Source organism: Capra hircus, chromosome 8, assembly GCF_001704415.2.
Source record: "Capra hircus breed San Clemente chromosome 8, ASM170441v1, whole genome shotgun sequence".
Classification (NCBI taxonomy): Eukaryota; Metazoa; Chordata; class Mammalia; order Artiodactyla; family Bovidae; genus Capra; species Capra hircus.
The window spans coordinates 25149623-25173268 of NC_030815.1; the positions used below are offsets into that span (position 1 = coordinate 25149623).

General features: G+C 42.8%; 1 protein-coding gene across 1 annotated transcript in view; it reads left to right on the forward strand.

The window, feature by feature from the left end:
• The window catches only part of SAXO1 (stabilizer of axonemal microtubules 1), a 115149-nt gene that overhangs the window by 79849 nt on the left and 11654 nt on the right, over positions 1-23646 (forward strand). The window contains exon 3 of the mRNA XM_018051921.1: positions 18918-19120. Coding sequence (XP_017907410.1) covers positions 18918-19120 — 203 coding nt within the window. The remainder of the gene's footprint in view (positions 1-18917; positions 19121-23646) is intronic.

Genomic DNA, 23646 nt, shown 5'->3' on the forward strand with positions numbered 1-23646 from the left:
AACATATCAGGGCCGCAGGGTTATCTGTACTGAGGGGGTGGGGACATGTGGTCAATCTCAGGATTGTTCTACACATTGCGTTGCAAGGCTCTCACAGAATCAGACTGTTGACAACTCATTGAGTGACATCTGACCTGTGACTGATGACCCAGAGGAGTACCAACACCTTGGAGTTACTTGGGCAGTGTTTCAGGTTATATAGCTTAGTCCCCAGCTAAGACCTGAGAGCTGGATGCCTTCTCTGCCTCTGATGATCCTCATCCCTGAGGGGCAGCATTGCTGTGCAGTGGAGATGAACTAGTCCTAGTATGATGCCCACATATTACAGGTTTTCAAGATCTGGTAAATGTTCTTCCTATTGCAGCTGCCCCCACTTTTGCCTTGCAATTTTGTGCTTTTTTGATAAAGGTCCCAGATGGCCCAGACTAAGCAGAACACCATCCCTTCTGCCTCCAGGTTTCCTCCAGGATAGGCCTAGAAACATCCTCTGTTGAGAACGTGGGTTGGAGGCATGCACTATATGCTGCTTATCTTGTATATCCAAAGAAGTCCATGTCTGGGTGATGGGGTAGAAAAGACCCACCAGGCAAGGTCAAAGCCAAGTGATCCCTGGACTTAGTGGGAACTGGTGGACAGAGGCAGTTTGAGAATGGGAGGGAGTCAAGGGTCCTGTCTGATTCTTGAATCAGGCCACCTTTATGCTGAGTAGTTGTATTAACTGATTTGATTTAAGCACAGGGTTTCTGGGTCCTGATTCATGAAAAAAAAAAATGTAATCTATGCAACCTGCTTACTAAACAACATAAACCTTAAGGTTTGGGCTTCATTTTACCAATAAAACAACATCCTTTGTTTCTAAGAATCTAAAGACCTCAATAAGAGAGAGAAGTGGAACATTCTCAAATGTTGCTTTTCATTTGAAAAACCTACGGTTGATACTCATGAAAAGAACTAGGCTTGTGTATAACAGACATGTATATGTTGGTAGGAAAAGATAAGAGCAGTATGGAGAAATGGCTTGTGAATATCACATTTGGTTTTAAAATGCTAGTCTTCACTTCTCTTTATACCCAAGTATAAAGAGTGCCTCATGGAATGTAGAGTGCAGAGTGGCTTCAGATATTGTCCTTGAAATATCTGAATCCTTGGAGGGCTGGATGTTGAAGGATGCTTTCTGTTTGTTACCCACAAGCTCAGGAGAATGAGGACAAACCTTTTCTCTGGAGCAGTAGTCCTGCCCCATGCCTGAGCTATGAGCCCCCAGTGGAACCCTACATTCCCTCTCTCCTCCCCATCATGCCCCCCTCCCCCATATGCTCTCCTTCTTTGCAAAACAAAAACTAGCCTTTTGACGTGTTCTAAATTATCCTTGCCTGTGTCACTTACAACAATAAACATATCACCCAGAAATCCTCTCTGTCCCTGCCAAGGCCAGAATAATAAAATCATTCATGTGAAGATGTGGCCAAAGCGGAGGAATGCAGGTAGTAAAAGAATTTCCAAAACAACTTATTAATGATCATAAAGACCTTAGAAACAAGGAGTGGCAGGATCATGGCTAACCATGGGAAGGAAAAAGAACGGAAATACCTCTCTCTTCTCCTTTATTTTCTTCCCCAGAAAGAGGACTAAGGTGGAGATGAGCAGAAGGCATCTCTTCTCTCTCTCGTCCCTCAGTTTCATCATTTCTCAGTCCCATGCCTGCCCTGCTGGGCACATTTTTATAGAATGAAAAACACAAACAAAACAACCATGCCACTATCAGGATGCCTTTTTTTTTTTTTTTTTTTTTTTTTTTAGCTTTGGTGGAATTTTACTGACATAAATCAATAAAAATCAAGATTTTACTAACCATCTTTTCTGAACCTTGTAAACTCAGCAGAGACTCTGGTCCATATCTCTGAATACATAAAACTATTCCCCGCAGGGAAATGTGGAGATGTTGTCATCTAGGTGCTCCACCAGAGGCTGGCGAGGAAGGGGTGGGTCGGCCTTGTGTCTGCACACCTCTGCGTCTGTGAAGGTTGTCATCCTTCTGCTCTTGGAATCTGGTGGTCAGAATGTCCGGCCCACTTTGCTATGTAAAGGCAGACCTGGCTTAGTTTCTGAAGTTGGACCTGGGACTGCTTGACATGCCACCTGCTGCATGACAAAGTCATATGGCCCGAGGCTTGGCTGGGTCTGGTGATGAAGCCCAGACACAAAAAACACCTGGTTTCTAGAACAGTTATCATCCCAGCATGAGGCATGATTGCAGCTGCACACCACTTTTACTGACTGTAAATCTTGGGGATTTACAGCAGGTGCCATGAGGCGAATATTCGTTTTTGCTTTTCAGCCCTTCTTGATATTGAGTAGTTTCTTGCAGCCCTTTGGTAATTCTCTCACAGAGGATCTGCCTTTAGTCTGGATAGACCTGAGATCAATTTATGAACAAAGGTTTGTACTTCAAGCGTTGTTTCCTCTTAGGCATGTCACCACGTTAGACACTTGGGTCGCACTTTTGGACATTGTTTTGTTAGCTAAGGGAGATCCCTGGAGACGAGCAAAGTGAATAGCCTCAGAAGAAAGAGGTGGGTCTTCAAGGTGGTATTAGACCTTTATTCTAAACGGAGTGGGGTTGTGGGTAGGGGGAGATAGAGGTGCAAGGGGGTGGGTGAAATTGGGTTCACATGATGAATTTGGCTGCAGGGAAAAGTGTAGGAAGTGGTACGGATTCCTTTGTTTACTGACAAGACTCCTTAGCAAGTGGAAGAGTAAAGAGAAAGAGCTAAAAGGGAAAGATCTTATGTTTACTTATTTTTGATAGCACTGGGTCTTTGTTGCTGTGTGCAGGCTTTCTCTAGTTGCAGAGACCGGGGGCTACTCTCTAGCTGTGGTGCATGGGTTCTCATTGTGGTGGCTTCTCTTGCTGTGGACACAGGCTCTAGACCCATAGGCTCAGTGGTTGTGGCACCTGGGCCTAGTTGTTCCGCAGCATGTGGAATCTTCCTGGACCAGGGATCTAACCCATGTCCCCTGCACTAGCAGGTAGATTCTTATCCATTGTGCCATCAGGGAAGTCCGGGGCAGGGCTTTTGGAATCTGTTCCAAAAAGCCAGGAGAGAAGCAGTAAAGTTGGTAGTAGGCTTGTGTCTTTTCCTACCTATTGAATATTACACACTTCCTGTTCAAATATGTATTTCTTTACTCAGAGTTATCCCAATGGGGATACACTTTCTCACCTCTATAGACAAAAGATATACCCATTTGAATGCAAAGTTCCAAAGAATAGAAAGGAGAGATGAGAAAGCCTTCTTCAGTGAACAGGGCAAAGAAATAGAAGAAAACAATAGAATGGGAAAGACTAGAGATCTCTTCAAGAAAATTAGAGATACCAAGGGAACATTTCATGAAAGATGGGCACAAAAAAGGACGGAAATGGTATGGACCTAACAGAAGCAGAAGATATTAAGAAAAAGTGGCAAGAATACACAGAAGAGCTATGCAAAAAAATCTTTATGACCCAGATAACCACCATGGTGTGATCACTCACCTAGAGCCAGACACCTGGAATGTGAAGTCAAATGGGCCTTAGGAAGCATCACTACACACAAAGCTAGTGGAGGTGATGGAATTCCAGTTGCACTATTTCAAATTCTGAAAGATGATGCTGTGAAAGTGCTGCACTCAATATGCCAGCAAATTTGGAAAACTCAGCAGTGGCCACAGGACTGGAAAAGGTCAGTTTTCATTCCAATCCAAAAGAAAAGCAATGCCAAAGAATGCTCAAACTACCGCACAATTGCACTCATCTCACACGCTAGTAAAGTAATACTAAAAATTCTCCCAGCCAGGCTTCAATATGTGAACCGTGAACATCCAGATGTTCAAGCTGGTTTTAGAAAAGGCAGAGGAACCAGAGATCAAATTGCCAACATCTGCTGGATCATGGAAAAAGCAAGAGAGTTCCAGAAAAACATCTATTTCTGCTTTATTGACTATGCCAAAGCCTTTGACTGTGTGAATCACATAAACTGTGGAAAATTCTGAAAGAGATGGGAATACCAGACCACCTGACCATTCTCTTGAGAAATCTGTATGCAGGTCAGGAAGCAACAGTTAGAACTGGACATGGAACAACAGACTGGTTCCAAATAGGAAAAGGAGTACGTCAAGGCTGTATATTATCACCCTGCTTATTTAACTTATATATACAGAGTACATCATGAGAAATGCTGGACTGGAAGAAGCACAAGCTGGAATCAAGATTGCCGGGAGAAATATCAATAACCTCAGATATGCAGATGACACCACCCTTATGGCAGAAAGTGAAGAAGAACTAAAGAGCCTCTTGATGAAAGTGAAAGCGGAGAGTGAAAAAGCTGGCTTAAACCTCAACAATCAGCAAACTAAGATCGTGGTATCCAGTCCCATCACTTCATGGCAAATAGATGGGAAAACAGTGGAAACAGTGTTAGACTTTATTTTTCAGGGCTCCAAAATCACTGCAGATGGTGATTGCAGCCATGAAATTAAAAGATGCTTACTTCTTAGAAGGAAAGTTATGACCAACCTAGACAGTGTATTAAAAAGCAGAGACATTACTTTGCCAACAAAGGTCCGTCTAGTCAAGGCTATGGTTTTTCCAGTGGTCATGTATGGATGTGAGAGTTGGACTGTGAAGAAAGCTGAGCATCGAAGAATTGATGCTTTTGAACTGTTGTGTTGGAGAAGACTCTTGAGAGTCCCTTGGAATGCAAGGAGATCCAACCAGTCTATCCTAAAGGAGATCAGTCCTGGGTGTTCATTAGAAGGACTGATGTTGAAGCTGAAACTCCAATACTTTGGCCACCTGATGTGAAGAACTGACTCGAGAGGCCCCGAGGGAGAGCGGGGCGAGGGAAGGAAGAGAAAGCCTTCAGCGAGGGTAGTCGAAAAGAAGAGTCCTGCGGTAGAAAGCCACTCTAGGAGTAGGAGAGTTTGTTCAGAAAAGTGCTGCGGGCCCCAGTCCTGTCCTGAGAAGTGGAATTTATTTCCTAGGGTACTGAAAGATGGAGAGTACACCCTTAGAATTTGAAGACAAGAGACACAGCCTTCACTGAATGGCCAGATCTCCATGGAAGCAAAATTGAAACTTGATACCCTGGAGTATTTAAGGATAAAGGAGGCATTACATCAGCAATTTATACTCAAATGGTTCAGAAAGAAAGCAAAAAAAAATGTATATATAAAATAAAATTTTAGAGAGAAGAAACCCAGCTCCACCCACCAAAACTCCAACACAAGCCACCCTAACCAGGAAACCTTGACAAGCCACTGATAGAACCCCACCCAAAGTGAGGAAGCTCCATAATAAAGAGAACTCCACAAATTACCAGAATATAAAAAGGCCACCCCAAACGCAGCAATATAACCAAGATGAAGAGACAGAGGAATACTCAGCAGGTAAAGGAACAGGAGAGTTGCCCACCAAACCAAACAAAAGAGGAAGAAGTAGGGAATCTACCGGAGAAGGAATTCCGAATATCGATAGTGAAAATGATCCAAAATCTTGAAATCAAAATGGAAACACAGATAAATAGCCTAGAGACAAGGATTGAGAAGATGCAAGAAAGGTTTAACAAGGACCTAGAAGAAATAAAAAAGAGTCAAAATATAATGAATAACGCAATAAATGAGATCAGAAACACTCTGGAGGCAACAAATAGTAGAATAACGGAGGCAGAAGATAGGATTAGTGAAATAGAAGATAGAATGGTAGAAATAAATGAATCAGAGAGGAAACAAGAAAAACGAATTAAAAGAAACGAGGACAATCTCAGAGACCTCCAGGACAATATGAAACGCTCCAACATTCGAATTATAGGAGTCCCAGAAGAAGAAGACAGAAAGAAAGATCATAATAGTTGAAAACTTCCCTAAAATGGGGAAGGAAATAATCACCCAAGTCCAAGAAACACAGAGAGTTCCAAATAGGATAAACCCAAGGCGAAACACCCCAAGACACATATTAATCAAATTAACAAAGATCAAACACAAAGAACAAATATTAAAAGCAGCAAGGGAAAAACAACAAATAACACACAAGGGGATTCCCATAAGGATAACAGCTGATCTTTCAATAGAAACTCTTCAGGCCAGGAGGGAATGGCAAGACATACTTAAAGTGATGAAAGACAATAACCTACAGCCCAGATTACTGTATCCAGCAAGGATCTCATTCAAATACGAAGGAGAAATCAAAAGCTTTACAGATAAGCAAAAGCTGAGAGAATTCAGCACCACCAAACCAGCTCTCCAACAATTTCTAAAGGATATCCTCTAGACAGGAAACACGAAAAGGGTGTATAAACCCGAACCCAAAACAATAAAGTAAATGGTAACGGGATCATACTTATCAATAATCACCTTAAACGTAAATGGGTTGAACGCCCCAACCAAAAGACAAAGACTGGCCGAATGGATACAAAAACAAGACCCCTCTATATGCTGCTTACAAGAGACCCACCTCAAAACAAGGGACACATACAGACTGAAAGTGAAGGGCTGGAAAAAGATATACCACGCAAACAGAGACCAAAAGAAAGCAGGAGTGGCAATACTCATATCCGATAAAATAGACTTTAAAACAAAGGCTGTGAAAAGAGACAAAGAAGGCCACTACATAATGATCAAAGGAACAATCCAAGAAGAAGATATAACAATTATAAATATATATGCACCCAATATAGGAGCACCGCAATATGTAAGACAAATGCTAACAAGTATGAAAGGGGAAATCAACAATAACACAATAATAGTGGGAGACTTTAATACCCCACTCACACCTATGGACAGATCAACTAAACAGAAAATTAACAAAGAAACGCAAACTTTAAATGATACATTAGATCAGTTAGACCTAATTGATATCTATAGGACATTTCACCCCAAAACAATGAATTTCACCTTTTTTTCAAGTGCTCATGGAACCTTCTCCAGGATAGATCACATCCTGGGCCATAAATCTAAACTTGATAAATTCAAAAAAATCGAAATCATTCCAAGCATCTTTTCTGACCATAATGCATTAAGATTAGATCTCAATTACAGGAGAAAAACTATTAAAAATTCCAACATATGGAGGTTGAACAACACACTTCTGAATAACCAACAAATCACAGACGAAATCAAAAAAGAAATCAAAATATGCATAGAAACTAATGAAAATGAAAACACAACAACCCAAAACCTGTGGGACACTATAAAAGCAGTGCTAAGAGGAAAGTTCATAGCAATACAGGCATACCTCAAGAAACAAGAAAAAAGTCAAATAAATAACCTAACTCTACAACTAAAGCAACTAGAAAAGGAAGAGTTGGAGAACCCCAGAGTTAGTAGAAGGAAAGAAATCTTAAAAATTAGGGCAGAAATAAATGCAAAAGAAACAAAAGAGACCATAGCAAAAATCAACAAAGCCAAAAGCTGGTTCTTTGAAAGGATAAATAAAATTGACAAACCATTAGCCAGACTCATCAAGAAGCAAAGAGAGAAAAATCAAATCAATAAAATTAGAAATGAAAATGGAGAGATCACAACAGACAACACAGAAATACAAAGGATCATAAGAGACTACTATCAGCAATTGTATGCCAATAAAATGGACAACGTGGAAGAAATGGACAAATTCTTAGAAAAGTACAATTTTCCAAAACTGAACCAGGAAGAAATAGAAAATCTTAACAGACCCATCGCAAGCACGGAAATTGAAACTGTAATCAGAAATCTTCCAGCAAACAAAAGCCCAGGTCCAGACGGCTTCACAGCTGAATTCTACCAACAATTTCGAGAGGAGCTAACACCTATCCTCCTCAAACTCTTCCAGAAAATTGCAGAGGAAGGTAAACTTCCAAACTCATTCTATGAGGCCACCATCACCCTAATACCAAAACCTGACAAAGATGTCACAAAAAAAGAAAACTACAGGCCAATATCACTGATGAACATAGATGCAAAAATCCTCAACACAATTCTAGCAATCAGAATCCAACAACACATTAAAAAGATCATACACCATGACCAAGTGGGCTTTATCCCAGGGATGCAAGGATTCTTCAATATCCGCAAATCAATCAATGTAATTCACCACATTAACAAATTGAAAAATAAAAACCATATGATTATCTCAATAGATGCAGAGAAGGCCTTTGACAAAATTCAACATCCATTTATGATAAAAACTCTCCAGAAAGCAGGAATAGAAGGAACATACCTCAACATAATAAAAGCTATCTATGACAAACCCACAGCAAACATTATCCTCAATGGTGAAAAATTGAAAGCATTTCCGCTAAAGTCAGGAACAAGACAAGGGTGTCCACTTTCACCGCTACTATTCAACATAGTTCTGGAAGTTTTGGCCACAGCAATCAGAGCAGAAAAAGAAATAAAAGGAATCCAAATTGGAAAAGAAGAAGTAAAACTCTCACTGTTTGCAGATGACATGATCCTCTACATGGAAAACCCTAAAGACTCCACCAGAAAATTACTAGAGCTAATCAATGAATATAGTAAAGTTGCAGGATATAAAATCAACACACAGAAATCCCTTGCATTCCTATACACGAATAATGAGAAAGTAGAAAAAGAAATTAAGGAAACAATTCCATTCACCATTGCAACGAAAAGAATAAAATACTTAGGAATATATCTACCTACAGAAACTAAAGACCTATATATAGAAAACTATAAAACACTGATGAAAGAAATCAAAGAGGACACTAATAGATGGAGAAATATACCATGTTCATGGATCGGAAGAATCAATATAGTGAAAATGAGTATACTACCCAAAGCAATTTACAAATTCAATGCAATCCCTATCAAGATACCAGCAACATTTTTCACAGAACTAGAACAAATAATTTCAAGATTTGTATGGAAATACAAAAAACCTTGAATAGCCAAAGCAATCTTGAGAAAGAAGAATGGAACTGGAGGAATCAACTTGCCTGACTTCAGGCTCTACTACAAAGCCACAGTCATCAAGACAGTATGGTACTGGCACAAAGACAGACATATAGATCAATGGAACAAAATAGAAAGCCCAGAGATAAATCCACACACATATGGACACCTTATCTTTGACAAAGGAGGTAAGAATATACAATGGAGTAAAGACAATCTCTTTAACAAGTGGTGCTGGGAAAACTGGTCAACCACTTGTAAAAGAATGAAACTAGATCACTTTCTAACACCACACACAAAAATAAACTCAAAATGGATTAAAGATCTAAATGTAAGACCAGAAACTATAAAACTCCTAGAGGAGAACATAGGCAAAACACTCTCAGACATAAATCACAGCAGGATCCTCTATGATCCACCTCCCAGAATTCTGGAAATAAAAGCAAAAATAAACAAATGGGATCTAATGAAAATTAAAAGCTTCTGCACAACGAAGGAAAATATAAGCAAGGTGAAAAGACAGCCTTCTGAATGGGAGAAAATAATAGCAAATGAAGCAACTGACAAACAACTAATCTCAAAAATATACAAACAACTTCTGCAGCTCAATTCCAGAAAAATAAACGACCCAATCAAAAAATGGGCCAAAGAACTAAATAGACATTTCTCCAAAGAAGACATACGGATGGCTAACAAACACATGAAAAGATGCTCAACATCACTCATTATTAGAGAAATGCAAATCAAAACCACAATGAGGTACCACTTCACACCAGTCAGAATGGCTGTGATCCAAAAATCTGCAAGCAATAAATGCTGGAGAGGGTGTGGAGAAAAGGGAACCCTCTTACCCTGTTGGTGGGAATGCAAACTAGTACAGCCACTATGGAGAACAGTGTGGAGATTCCTTAAAAAATTGCAAATAGAACTACCTTATGACCCAGCAATCCCACTGCTGGGCATACACACCGAGGAAACCAGAATTGAAAGAGACACATGTACCCCAATGTTCATCGCAGCACTGTTTATAATAGCTAGGACATGGAAACAACCTAGATGTCCATCAGCAGATGAATGGATAAGAAAGCTGTGGTACATATACACAATGGAGTATTACTCAGCCATTAAAAAGAATTCATTTGAATCAGTTCTGATGAGATGGATGAAACTGGAGCCGATTATACAGAGTGAAGTAAGCCAGAAAGAAAAACACCAATACAGTATACTAACACATATATATGGAATTTAGGAAGATGGCAATGACGACCCTGTATGCAAGACAGGGAAAGAGACACAGATGTGTATAATGGACTTTTGGACTCAGAGGGAGGGAGAGGGTGGGATGATTTGGGAGAATGACATTCTAACATGTATACTATCATGTAAGAATTGAATCGCCAGTCTATGTCTGATGCAGGATACAGCATGCTTGGAGCTGGTGCATGGGGATGACCCAGAGAGATGTTATGGGGAGGGAGGTGGGAGGGGGGTTCATGTTTGGGAACGCATGTAAGAATTAAAGATTTTTAAATTTAAAAAATAAAAAAATAAATAAAATTAAAAAAAAAAAAAAAGAACTGACTCATTTGAAAAGACCCTGGTGCTGGCAAAGATTGAGGGTAGGAGGAGAAGGGGACGACAGAGGATGAGATGGCTGGATGGCATCACTGACTGAATGGACATGGGTTTGAGTGGACTCCGGGAGTTGGTGATGGACAGGGAGGCCTGGTATGCTGTGGTTCATGGGGTCACAAAGAGTCGGACATGACTGAGCGACTGAACTGAATTGTCAGCAAATCGGGATGACCCAGGAGTGGCCACAGGACTGGAAAAGGTCAGTCCTCATTATACTTCCCAAGGAGGGTAGTACCAAAGAATGTGCTAACCACTGGACAGTTGTACTCACTTCCTAGGCTAGTACTACTACTACCAAGTCGCTTCAGTCATGTCTGACTCTGTGTGACCCCATAGACGGCAGCCCACAAGGCTCCCCCGTCCCTGGGATTCTCCAGGCTAGGATAGTAAGGTCATGCTTAAAATCTTGCATGCTAGACTTCAGCATAATGTGAACCAAGAGCTTCTAGATGTCCAAGATGGGTTTAGAAAAGGAAGAGGAACTGGAGATCAAATTGCCAGCATTTGCTGGATTATAGAAAAAGCAAAGAAATTTCAGAAAAACATCTTATCTCTTTCATCGACTACACTAAAGCCTTTGACTGTGTGGATCATGGCAAACTGTGGAAAGCTCTTAAAGAGATGGGAATTCCAGACCATCCTACCTGTCTCCTGAGAAACCTGTATATGGGTCAAGAAGCAACAGTTAGAGCTTGATATGGAACAATTGATTGGTTCATGATCAAGAAAGGAGTATGAAAGGGCTGTTTGCTGTTACCCTGTTTGTTTAACCTATATGCTGAGCACATTATGAGAAATGCCTGGCAGGATGAGTTACAAGCTGGAATCAAGATAGGCAGGAGAAACATGAACAACCTCTGGTATGTGGGTGATACCACTCGAATGGCAGAAAGCAAAGAGGAGCTAAAAAGCCTCTTGATGAGGGTGAAGGAGGAGAGTGAAAGAGTCAACTTAAGACTAAGAATTAAAAAAACTAAGATCATGGCATCCGACTCCATTACTGGATGGCAAATTGAAGGGGAAAAGGTAGAAGTAGCGACTGATTTCCTATTCTTGGGCTCCAAAATCCCTGCAGATGGTGTCTGTAGCCATGCCATCAGAAGATGATTGCTTCTTGGCAGAAAAGTTATGACAAACCTAGACAGTGTGTTGAAAAGCAGAGACATTACGCTGCTGACAAAGATCGTATAGTCAAGGCTGTGGTCTTCCCAGTAGTCACACACGGGACTTGTGAGAGCTGAACCGTAAAGAAGGCAGAACACCAAAGAATTGATGCTTTTGAACTGTGGTGCTGGAGAAGACTCTTGAAAGTCCCTTAGACAGCTAGGAGATCAAACCAGTCAGTCTTAAGGGAGATCAGCCCTGAATACTCATGGAAGGACTGATGCAGAAACTCCAGTAGTTTGGTTATCTGATGCGAACAGACGACTCATTAGAAAAGTCCCTGATGCTGGGAAAGATCGAAAGCAGAAGGAGAAGAGGTCATCAGAGGATGAGATGACTGGATGACATCACTGATGCAATGAACATGAACTTGGGCAAACTCCAGGAGACGGTGAGGGACAGGGAGGCCTGGCTGCCCCCCTGGGGTTGTGAAGAGTTGGACACGACTGGGCAACGGAACAACAACATTTCTCTAGAGGGGTCTTCCCTGGTGACTCAGCAGTAAAGAATCTGCCTGCTAATGCAGGAGACATGGATTCGATCCCTGATTGGAGAAAACCTCACATGCCTCTGAACATAACCTGCAGTTATGCTGTGGTTAGTGATAGGTTTCAGTAAATGTTCTGAACATAAAAACATAATGAGGAAACATATAATTTTAATTCAATTCACTCTAAAGCCACAGTAAATATTTTTGGGTAGAGGATAAATGACTTAAACTTTAAGCTTCTTTCCTCTCTTTGGAGGTAGATCACTGCCCCCCTCCCCAAGATCATTTGTCTTGGTTATAACTAATCAGTAAATTCAATTCATAGATATTCTTTCACAAACTAACTTGAATTTTGCGTTGAGGTTGCTAAAGATTGGACAGGATTTAGCAACTAACCAACAATGATAACTGTCTAGAGGAGAGACGCGGAGTGGACTGCAATGAGGGTTGTTTATTGTTTTTCTTTGAAAATGGGGAAGACTGAAGAATGTTTAAATACTGACAGAAAGCAGCCAGTAAGAGGAAAAGGTGAAACCACTGATCCTTGAGAAAGAGGGAGGAGATTTAGGGTGGGGTGAAAGGATTGCCTTTGGGCCAAGAGGAGGAGCTTTGTTTTTTTCCCTGAATTGAAGTGTAGTTGATGTATACTATTATATAGGTTATAAGTGTACAATGTAGTGATTCACAACTTTTTAAAAAGAATTCTCTGTTTGTCTGGCTGCACTCTGTCTTCCTTGCTGAGCATGGGCTTTTCTCTAGTTGTGGTGAGCGGGGTCTGCTCCCTGGCTGTGGTGAGCGGGGTCTGCTCCCTGGCTGTGGTGAGCGGGGTCTGCTCCCTGGCTGTGGTGAGCGGGGTCTGCTCTCTGGCTGTGGTGAGCGGGGTCTGCTCCCTGGCTGTGGTGAGTGGGGTCTGCTCTCTGGCTGTGGTGAGCGGGGTCTGCTCTCTGGCTGTGGTGAGCGGGGTCTGCTCTCTGGCTGTGGTGAGCGGCCTTCTCCTTGCAGTGGCTTCTCTTGCCGCAGAGCGCAGGCTCTAGAGTGCGGGCCCAGCAGTTGTGGCACACGGGCTTAGTTGCTCCGAGGCATGTGAGATCGTCCAGGACCAGGGACAGAAGCTGTGTCCCCTGCATCGCAAGGCAGATTCTTAACCACTGGACCACCAGGGAAGCGTGAGTCACAACTTTTAAAGGTTATACTTCATAATAGCTATTGTAAAATATTAGCTTTACTGTATTATACAGTATACCCTTGTAGATTTCTATGCATAATAGTTTATGCCTCTTAATCCCCTACTTTTTATTTATAATGTAATCCTCTACTTTTTATTTATATTGCCCCTCCCTCTTTCTCGCCACTGGTAACCACTGGTTTGAGTCTGCTTCTTTTTTGTTATGTTCACTAGTTTGTTGTATTTTTTAGATTCTACATGTAAGTGATATCACACAGTATTTCTCTTTTTTGGTTTTGTTTCTCTTAGAATAATAGCCTCCAAGTCTGTCCATGTTATTGCAAATGGCAAAACTTCATTCTTTTTTATGTCTGAGTAGTAGTCCATTGTGTGTGTGTATCAGAAAAGGTGTGGTGTACCCCCACCACACAATTTCTGCTCATTAGTTAATGAACACTTCAGTTGCTTCCACATCTTGCCAGTTGTTTAAGTAGTGCCGCAATGAACCTAGAAGTGCATGTATCATTTTGAATTAGGGTTTTTGTTTCTTTCAGATCTATACCCAGGAGTGGAATTGCTGGGCCATATGGTAGTTCTGTTTTTAGCTTTCTGAGAAGCCTTCATACCGTTTTCCACAGTGGCTGCACCAATTTACATTCCTACCAACAGTGTACGAGAGCTCGCTTTATTCTACTTCCCCTCCAACATTTGTTATTTGTGTTCTTTTTGATAATAGTCATTCTGACAGGTCTGATGTGATATCTCATTGTGGTTTTTATTTGTGTTTTCCTGATCATTAGCAATGTTGAGCATATTTCTCTGTGCCTGTTGGCCATCTGCCTGTCTTCTTTGGAAAAATTTTGACTGTTCAGCTCTTCTGTTTTATAATAAACTTTTTTTTTCTGTTGTATGAGCTGTTTATATATGTTGGATATTAACCCCTTACTACTCATATCATTTGCAAATATTTTCTCCCTTATTGTAGGTTGTCTTTTCATTTCATTGAACTGTATAAAAGCTTTCAACTTTAGTTAGGTCCCATTTGTTTATTTCTGTTTTTATTTCCTTTGCTTTAGGAGATATTGAAAACAGGTTGAAAAACACTATTGGTATGATTTATGTCAGAGTATTCCGTTTTCTTCTAGGATGTTACAGTTTCTGGTCTTACATTTAGGTCTTTAATCCATTTTGAGTTTATTTTTGTATGTATTGTTAGAGAATGTTCTAACTTCATTCTTTTGCATGTGTGTGTCCAGTTTTCCCAGTACCACTTACTGAAGAGACTGTCTTTTCTTCATTGTATATATCCTGGGTTCCTTTGTTGTAGATTAATTGATCATAAGTGCATGGGTTAATTTCTGGGCAGGAGCTCTTAGAATTATTTCTGCTTATTAATATGATCAACTGTTTGGGCATATTAACAAATTCTGAAGTTTGCACAGCTAAACATTAAAAATAGGGACTTCCTGGCGGTCCAGGGGTTAAGACTCTACTTTTCCAGTGCAGGGGCTACAGGTTTGATCCCTGGTTGGGATCCCACATGCAAATTGGGATGGCCAGATTAAAAAAAAAATTCTCTAGCATGCCAAGTTTATACAAATATTAAGCATTTTAAAAAAATTAAAAATAGATTGAACAAAGTATTGTGTAGCTCTTTTATCATAATGGAAATATCCTTTTCCCTCTTCCAGGCTCATGACCCTGGTTAGCTATTATGTTATAATTTCTTCCTTTTGCCAGACTCTTGTCAAATGCCTTCCTTTAACTCTGCCTAATGATGGGAAGTCAAATTGTTTTGGCTTCCCAGCAGGTTCTCTTTAACCTTTACTTAACTCAGAGTTTAACTCGGGGCTTTCCGTACTAGATAACTTTTATGACTATGCACCTAAAAGAAACTTAACATCTTTAACCATTTTTTTCCTTGATTCAGAGTCAAAATGGGCACAGGAGCTAGGAAATGTACCCCAGGAAGAGAAGGGAGTATCATTAAAAACAAACACCAACCTACTAAATTTGAGCAATTTCTGGGAAGGATAAAATATTTTTCTTTTACATGAACTTAAAGGCTGTAAGATTATGAGAGGTTGGGGACCTGCAGTTATGTTGCGGTTAACGATAGATTTCAGTAAATGTTCTGAACATAAAAACATAATGAGGAAACATATAAATTCTGATTCAATTCATTCTTAAGCCATGATAAATAATTTTGGGTCGAGGATAAATGAACTAAAGTTTAAGCTACTTTCCTCTCTTCAGGGGTAGATCATTGCCCCCCTCCCCAAGATTGTTTGTCTTGGTTATAACTGATCAGTAAATTCAATCCATTGATGTTGTTTCATAAACTGTCTTGAATTTTGTGTTGGAGAGGAAGATTCAGTTAACAATCTCGTTCCTCGAACATGGTAAATGAGGATTTTGCTGCATCACCTTTCGCTATTGAGAAACCAACTTCAGGAAAAGTCCATGAATTGGTGAAGTTAGTTGTAGGCAATCATCTGTGCTTTTCTGTTTAAAAATTTACTTTTGGCTGTGTTGGGTCTTCACTGTCATGCACAGGCTTTCTCTTGTTGCAGAGCATGGGCTCTAGAAAGCAAGGGCTTCAGTTAGGCATGGTGCATGGGCTTAGCTGCTGAGGCATGTAGAATCTTCCTGGACCAGGGATTGAACCTGTACTCTCTGTGTTGTCAGGTGGATTCTTATCCACTGCGCCACCAGGGAAGTCCTGTTTTTTTTTTTTTCTTCTTGTAGCAGCAGGAAATGGGGTTATCATAGAGCCTGGCAGCCCTTGTAGGAAGGTCGCACCTCTGAGGGGAGGTGGGTTCCCTCAGTAGAAGTATCAGCAGAAGAGAATGTCTCGCGTTCCATGTGCAGGTTCCAGGGTGCGACGGGCCCATGGCAGGAGGGCACCCCTGGCTGCTCTGGGCCTGGGAGGGCTCTGCGGGGCAGCGTGGGCATTCAGCTTTGTTCCTCATCACCTGCCGCCTGGTATCTTCTGATGCACGTTCTTGGAGTGAACAAGGCTGAACTCTTGGGTAGCCATCAGTGAACACAGGTTTGTGTGGGGCTGTAGGTCTCAGGCTGCCTCCAACCCCACTCCAGTCCTCTGGGGAGTAAGGAGACCACCTCCCCTTGGGAGCCCTCCTCGAGAACACAAACTTTCTGATGAAAGCCGCTTTGCAGTTAACTGGTTATCAGCCAGTGTTTTCTGGGCCTTCCCATTTCTCTTGGCAGCCTGGGGGCCTGACTGTCCTAGTTCCCTGCTGCAGCTGGTTTAGCTTTGAACAGATATCAGTGTGAGGTACTTGCACACTTAGAAGAGTAGGAGCGGGGAGCTGATCCCTGGGTTCTTATTCAGCCCATTCCCTCCATAAACCCTGACTTAACTGTCAGATTTCAGCTGCCTCAGGTCTTTGGCTTCCTCTTGCTATTTGCCAACATGGGGTCCCTGGGGACAGAGCCCAGGCTGCAGGCCCGGTAACTGCTGCTGAGATGTATTTTTAAACCTACCCAGAGGGTGTTACAGGGAGTTCAACTGAAGCATCTCCTGTTTCCCCTTTGGAGCCCTAGGGAAACTAATTCTCCGGCTTCCTAACTCTTTCCTCCCCTCCCGCCAAGCACTTTCAGTCCCTGGTTTGGGTTTATTGACAACCATATGTATAATTCATGCAAGACAGGTTACAGTGGAGCGTGTTGCCTCTGCTAGTCAAGCGTGGCTCACTAACACTGCTCCAGATTTCGGCGGGGAAGTAGGTTTTTACTGGTGTTTGGGCCCAATGTCTTCCTGTCCGGAAGCCTTCCCCTTCCTTTGGTGAGGTCGTTTTGGAAGTGCCATTAGGGAAAAGCCACCTTCCCCCTGTCCAGTTGGATAAATGAGTTTCAGGCAAGAACAGCCTGTTTTGTGAAGCAGAAGTTCTTGGAGGAAGGGGGGAATGTATGCTGGAGAGAGTTTGCCCCGGGCAGCTGGTGGGCAGTGGGTGCCCAGGCTGAGCCAGGGTACTTCGTGCTGCAGTGTCTCGGTCTTTGTAGAACTGTGGGGTGCTTTGGGAAGGGAGTGTATAGTAAAGAGTGTCATGCGTTTTCTTTCTTTTTTTTTTTTAAGTTGGGAGTATAAATTGCTTTACAATGTTGTATTTAGTTTCTACTGTACAACAAAGTGAATCAACCATATGTATACATTTATTGCCTCCTTCTCGAGCTTCTATTCCCACCCCTCTACATCATCACAGAGCATCGAGCTGAGCTCATTGCAGTTAAACACCCAGCGTCTCACTAGCCATCTGTTCTACACGTGGGCTCCCCTGGTGGCTCAGAAGATAAAGAATCTGCCTGCAGTGTAGGAGACCCAGGTTCAATCCCTGGGTTGGGAAGATCCCTTGGAGAAGGGAATGGCACCCACTTCAGTATTCTTGCCTCTGAAGTTCACGGGGTTGCAAAGAGTCGAACATGACTGACACACACACACACACACACACACACACACACACACTCACACTCACTCACTCACTCACTCACTCTCTCTCTCTCTCTCTCTCTGTAGGTCAGTGCCGCTCTCCCAGTTTGCACCCCCCTCCCTTTCCCTCTCTGCTGTGTGTCTACATGTCTGTTTTCTAAGTTGGTGACTTTATTCCTGCCTGCGAATAGGTTCATCTGTACCATTTTTCTTGATTCCATATATATGCATTTGTATATGATACTTGTTTTTCATAGAATATCTTGATTTTTCTATTCCATTGTTTCCATATTCCCTGAAATAATGGGAGTGCTGATGCCAGAGAGCTGAGAAGTGAAAGGTTCATTGTCTGCATTTTTTGGCCTTTTCTTCTGGGTTTTCTATGAGGTTAAGTAGAGGAAGAAGATAACTTTTAGCATGAGCTATTGGGAGCATAGAGAAGGAGGTGGTGGGACCTGAAAAATAGAAGTCAGCTCCACAGTGAACAGGTTGGGTGGGAAGGTGGAGGTAGCAGGCGCAGGAGAGAACTCAGTGGTCCTGGGTGGCTGCAGTGGGATGGTGGTGAGATGAGGGGGAAGAGGAGGGGATGATGTGGCCCGGGAGGAAGGCCGAGGTGGGTCCAGGAAGGTTTACATCCCGTGCTAGAACATTGGCTTTATCTGGAAGATTTTTAAGCCAGGGAATAAAAGGGTAAGATTTGGGGTTCAGACAAGTTGATTTTGGCTCTCTAGGACAGAAGAGTGGCAGGTGGTAGGGGTAATTCAGGAAGCCCAGGTCATATATTATAACATGACCCGCATGAGAAATGGTCAGGGTCTGAACTGAGGAGGAAAGAGGAACCGATGAGCTGCAGGGTGGAGGTAGGGAGCACGCACCTGGTGAGTGGCTGGCCCTTGACGGTGTATAACTTGAGTGAGAAGCAGATGGCAATGTCTTTGTCAAAAGTGGGAAACAGGAGGCAGAGCAGTGAAAGCAGAGAGGAGAGGATGGCTTCTCAGCAAGCGCCTATAGAATTGGGTTGAATGGAAACCATGAGCCTTATTCTGAGGCAAGGGCTCCCAAGGCGTGTGCTTATTTTCCTACAGGAGAGACTTTGGGCCTCACAAAGTGTTACCAGTGAAGATCCACCAGCCCCACCCGTTCGTCCCAAGTGAAGAGAACATGGATCTGCAGACCACGTATAAACAAGATTACAACCCTTACCCCCTCTGTCGAGTGGATCCCATCAAACCTCGGGACAGTAAATACCCTTGTGGGGACAAGATGGAGAGCCTGCCTACTTACAAAGGTGGGAGAGGGCTGGAGGGGCAGGGTTGGGGGAGGATGGGCTGAGCCTAGGTGCTGACTGGGGAATGGGTTTTATGCACACACACCCTCAGTGCACAGGCTGGACAGTCTTTCCTGTGGCCAAATCTGGCCTTCAGCCTGTTTCTGTGCAGCTGGAGAGGTAAGGATGGTTTTTAAATTTTTGAATGATTAAAAAAAATGAGAAAGACTATTACTTTAGGGCATGTGAATATTAAATGAAATTCAGAGTTCAGCATCATAAGTATGTTTTGTTGGAACACGGCCACTCCCATTGGGTTTCTATATTATCTATGGCTAAGTTTGTGCTTCGGCAGCAAAGTTGAGTAGCTGTGGTAGAAATCATATGGCATGCAAGGCCTAAGACATTTAATATCTGGCCTCCGACAGAAAATATTTGCCAGTGCCTGCCTCAGCTTGCCATTCCCATCCTGTATTGGGCAAGCAGTTCAAGTTTAAGCCAAGTTGGGTTTCACCACTGATTGATTCATTCATTTGTTAAAAAATTATGGAAATGTAACATACAGAAAAATGTGCAAATATGTAATGATAGAGACTAGTGAATTTTTAAAATTGTTTTATTTTTTAATGGGCTGAGTACCTCCCCCTGAAGAACTATTTTGCTATATACATCAATCCTTTTAATCTTTAAAAATTTTTAAATTTTACATTGGAGTGCAGTTGATTAACAATGTTGTGTTAGTTTCAGGAGTACAGAGAAGTGATTCAGTTATATGTATACTTCGGTCAGTTCAGTCACTCAGTCGTGTCTGACTCTTTGCGACCCCATGAGTCGCAGCACGCCAGGACTCCCTGTCCATCACCATCTCCCGGAGTTCACTCAAACTCACGTCCATTGAGTCAGTGATGCCATCCAGCCATCTCATCCTCTGTCGTCCCCTTCTCCTCCTGTCCCCAATCCCTCCCAGCATCAGAGTCTTTTCCAGTGAGTCAACTCTTCACATGAGGTGGCCAAAGTACTGGAGTTTCAGCTTTAGCATCATTCCTTCCAAAGAACACCCAGGGTGTTCTTTAGAACACCTTTAGGATGGACTGATTGGATCTCCTTGCAGTCCAAGGGACTCTCAAGAGTCTTCTCCAACACCACAGTTCAAAAGCATCAATTCTTTGGTGCTCAGCTTTCTTCACAGTCCAACTCTCACATCCATACGTGACTACTGGAAAAACCATAGCCTTGACTAGATGGACGTTTGTTGGCAAAATAATGTCTCTGCTTTTCAATATGCTATCTAGGTTGGTCATAACTTTTCTTCCAAGGAGTAAGCGTCTTTTAATTTCATGGTTGCAATCACCATCTGCAGTGATTTTGGAGCCCCCCAAAATAAAGTCTGACACTGTTTCCACTGTTTCCCTATCTATTTCCCATGAAGTGATGGGACCAGATGCCATGATCTTCGTTTTCTGAATGTTGAGCTTTAAGCCAACTTTTTCACTCTCCTCTTTCACTTTCATCAAGAGGCTTTTTAGCTCCTCTTCACTTTCTGCCATAAGGGTGGTGTCATCTGCATATCTGAGGTTATGGATATTTCTCCTGGCACTCTTGATTCCAGCTTGTGCTTCTTCTATCTATTCTTCTTCAATTTTGTTCCCATTTAGGTATTATAAAATATTGAGTAGATTTCCTTGTGCTGTATTTGCTGTAGGTAATTCCTATTGGACTGCAAAAGTTTTAGGAAAGTCCTAGAGGAAAGTGAGAATCCCTTGGTGAGTTGCCAGATAGCTGACAGTACAAAGGCAAATTAGACCAATGAATTTTGAGTGAATACGTATAGAAACAGGATGCAGATTGAAATGTATAGCATCGATACTCCCTTCTAGTTACCGTCCCCACCCAGAAGAGAACCACTGTGCTGACTCTGAACTTCGTAAATTAGTTTTGCTAGTTTTGAACTTCATTTTAACGAGATGGGTTCCTCCTTTACTGGGCATTTTCTGCATTCCAGGCATGGTATTAGGACCCTTGAGGGAAGCATAATGACCTGCCCTTGACTTTGTAGTCTGGTGGGAGAGACAGGATATCGGGTGGTGTGTGTAGCAGGTGGCAGTCACTGACTCTATGGAGCACGAGCCACAGGACTGACGCCATGGGGATGGAGGCCAGGTTTGTGATCAGTAACTGTGTGCTTATGATGTACACGGTTGCCCTAAGAATATGCGCAAAACTGTCCCTGTCACGTGTCTGTGATGCCTGCATGCCTGTGGTGATAGTGGCTTTTTAAAATTATTATTTAAAAAATCTGGCTGCATCATGCAGCACATGGGATCTTAGTTCCCCGTGAAAGTGAAAGTTGCTCAGTCGTGTCTGACTCTGCAACCCCACGGACTATACAGTCCATGGAATTCTCCAGGCCAGAATACTGGAGTTGGGTGGCCTTTCCCTTCTCCAGGGGATCTTCCCTGGAGATCGAACCCTGGTCTCCCACATTGCAGGCAGATTATCTACCGGCTGATCCACAAGGCAAGCCTAAGAATACTGGAGTGGGTAGCCTATCCCTTCTCCAGTGAATCTTCCCAACCCAGGAATCAAACTGGGGTCTCCTGCAATGCAGGTGGATTCTTTACCAACTGAGCTATCAGGGAAGCCCCTTAGTTCCCTAACCAGTGATCTAACCCGCAGCGCTGCATTGGAAGCATGGAGTCTTAACCATTGGACCACCAGGGAAGTCCCCAGTAGTGGCTTATTTGGTCAAGCTTAACACTTGGCCATGGGGAGGTGGAGAGGCTGGAGGGGATGTAGGAATCATCCTGAAGCCCTTCCAGGAGCTGTTAATCTATCATTCTGGAAGATTCTAAATGTGGCTGAGTATCTCTGCTTTTTCTTTTCTTTTGTCCTTTTACTTTCTTTAGTGTCACCTATTACCTTTTACTCTTCCATAGCCACCTTTTGCCAAGCCACATTCTGGACGTTGTCAAGTCCCCAGACAGCTCCACCTTCATGCCCTCCACCATCCGGTCCTTTTGGCTCTGGTATTTACTCCCACCGTGACAGTCCTTGGCCTCACTGGGACCTCCCGCCCACTGATGCCTCAACCCTCCTTCTCATCATCATCAGCCCCTCCTGTGTCTGTTCCCATGCAGCTTATTCCACATTGTATCACTACAGCCCCTCTCTTAACCCCCTCTTTCTTCTGTCCTTCTGTTGCCTCCTCCTGGTGACAACCAAACCCTGCCTTCTCCATGTCTACCACTGGACGCCTAGCAGCGCATCTCTCCAACCTTATCAGCTCATCTCTGTTGGCCACAGAAAGCAAGCAGAGAGATCTTTTGAAAATAGAAGTCTCAGCTGACCTCTTCTCCACCTAAAACTCATCAAATAATCACTCCAGTTCTTAGGAGAAACTCCCACACCTTTGCCCCCTCCTCTGCTGCCTTGAAGATTTGCTCCTCCTCCCTGAGCCCCTCTGCTCTGGCCACGGGAGGTGCTTTCAGTTGCTTTGCTCCGCTTCTTTTCTGTCTCAGGGCATGTTGCACTGCCCTTCCCTCTTTAGAGAGCCACTCTCCCGTCCCCTCTCCAGTGATCATCCTTCTGCAAAGGGCTGAAGCATCGCACCTTCCGAAGGTGTGATGCCAGACCAGACACATCCTGTAAGGTGCTTGAAGGCTGACTTGCCCTACCTTGTTTTGTAATTCATTTTGTAATTCAGTGTAACATTTGTCTCTTTGGCTAGACTGCAGGCTCTAAGAGAGCAGGGGTCTGCCTTTTCCTTTGTCTGTTACCCTCAACAAGGCAGGCACCATAGCAGACGTTGTATTAAGGAGTCAGCCCAATGAGGCACGTTGTGGGGTGGCACTTTGGCCTCTGCAGGGCTCCTCTGTTTCCCTTTTCATCCCAGTGTTTATAGGAGGGCAAAAGATGGACACTGAGCAGGCAGGAAAAAAACAGAGCCCAACTGAGCACTTCCCTTTGATGGGTGAGGAGGCAGGGCTTCTGGTAGGGCTCATCTGACTGCATCCTCTCCTCTCTACATCCTCCCTGTGGGCTCCTGGATTTACAAGTCTTGACAGAGGCTCCTCAGAACAGCTGTCTGCTCAGCTCAACTTCCCCTCTCCACCTTGCCCTGGGTGCAAGGAGAGAAATACTGGGAAATACTCCCTGCTTTCCTTAATGGTTGACAAGGATGGAGTATCCCAGTGATATTATTTAAAAGGACATCTCCCTCCACTTCTCCCACAAAATAATCCCCACTCAAAATCAACACACAGAAAAAAATATCTAATCTGCCATATTCTTCCCCTTCTCTAAACATTTACATCTCAAATTACGCTCTGCAAACCAGAGGATAGTATTCTACTGCTAAAACTGAGTCATGGCTAACTTTGCCTTACTGAGAAAGTTAGTGTTGAGAAAACCCTATTTTCTTTTTTATAAAGCAGTTATAATAGGTACCAGAAATTTGTCTGCTGACACAGACTTAAATTTTTTTCTTAAATTGAAGTACGGTTGATTTACACTGTTGTATTAGTTTCTGCTGTATAGCAAAGTGAATC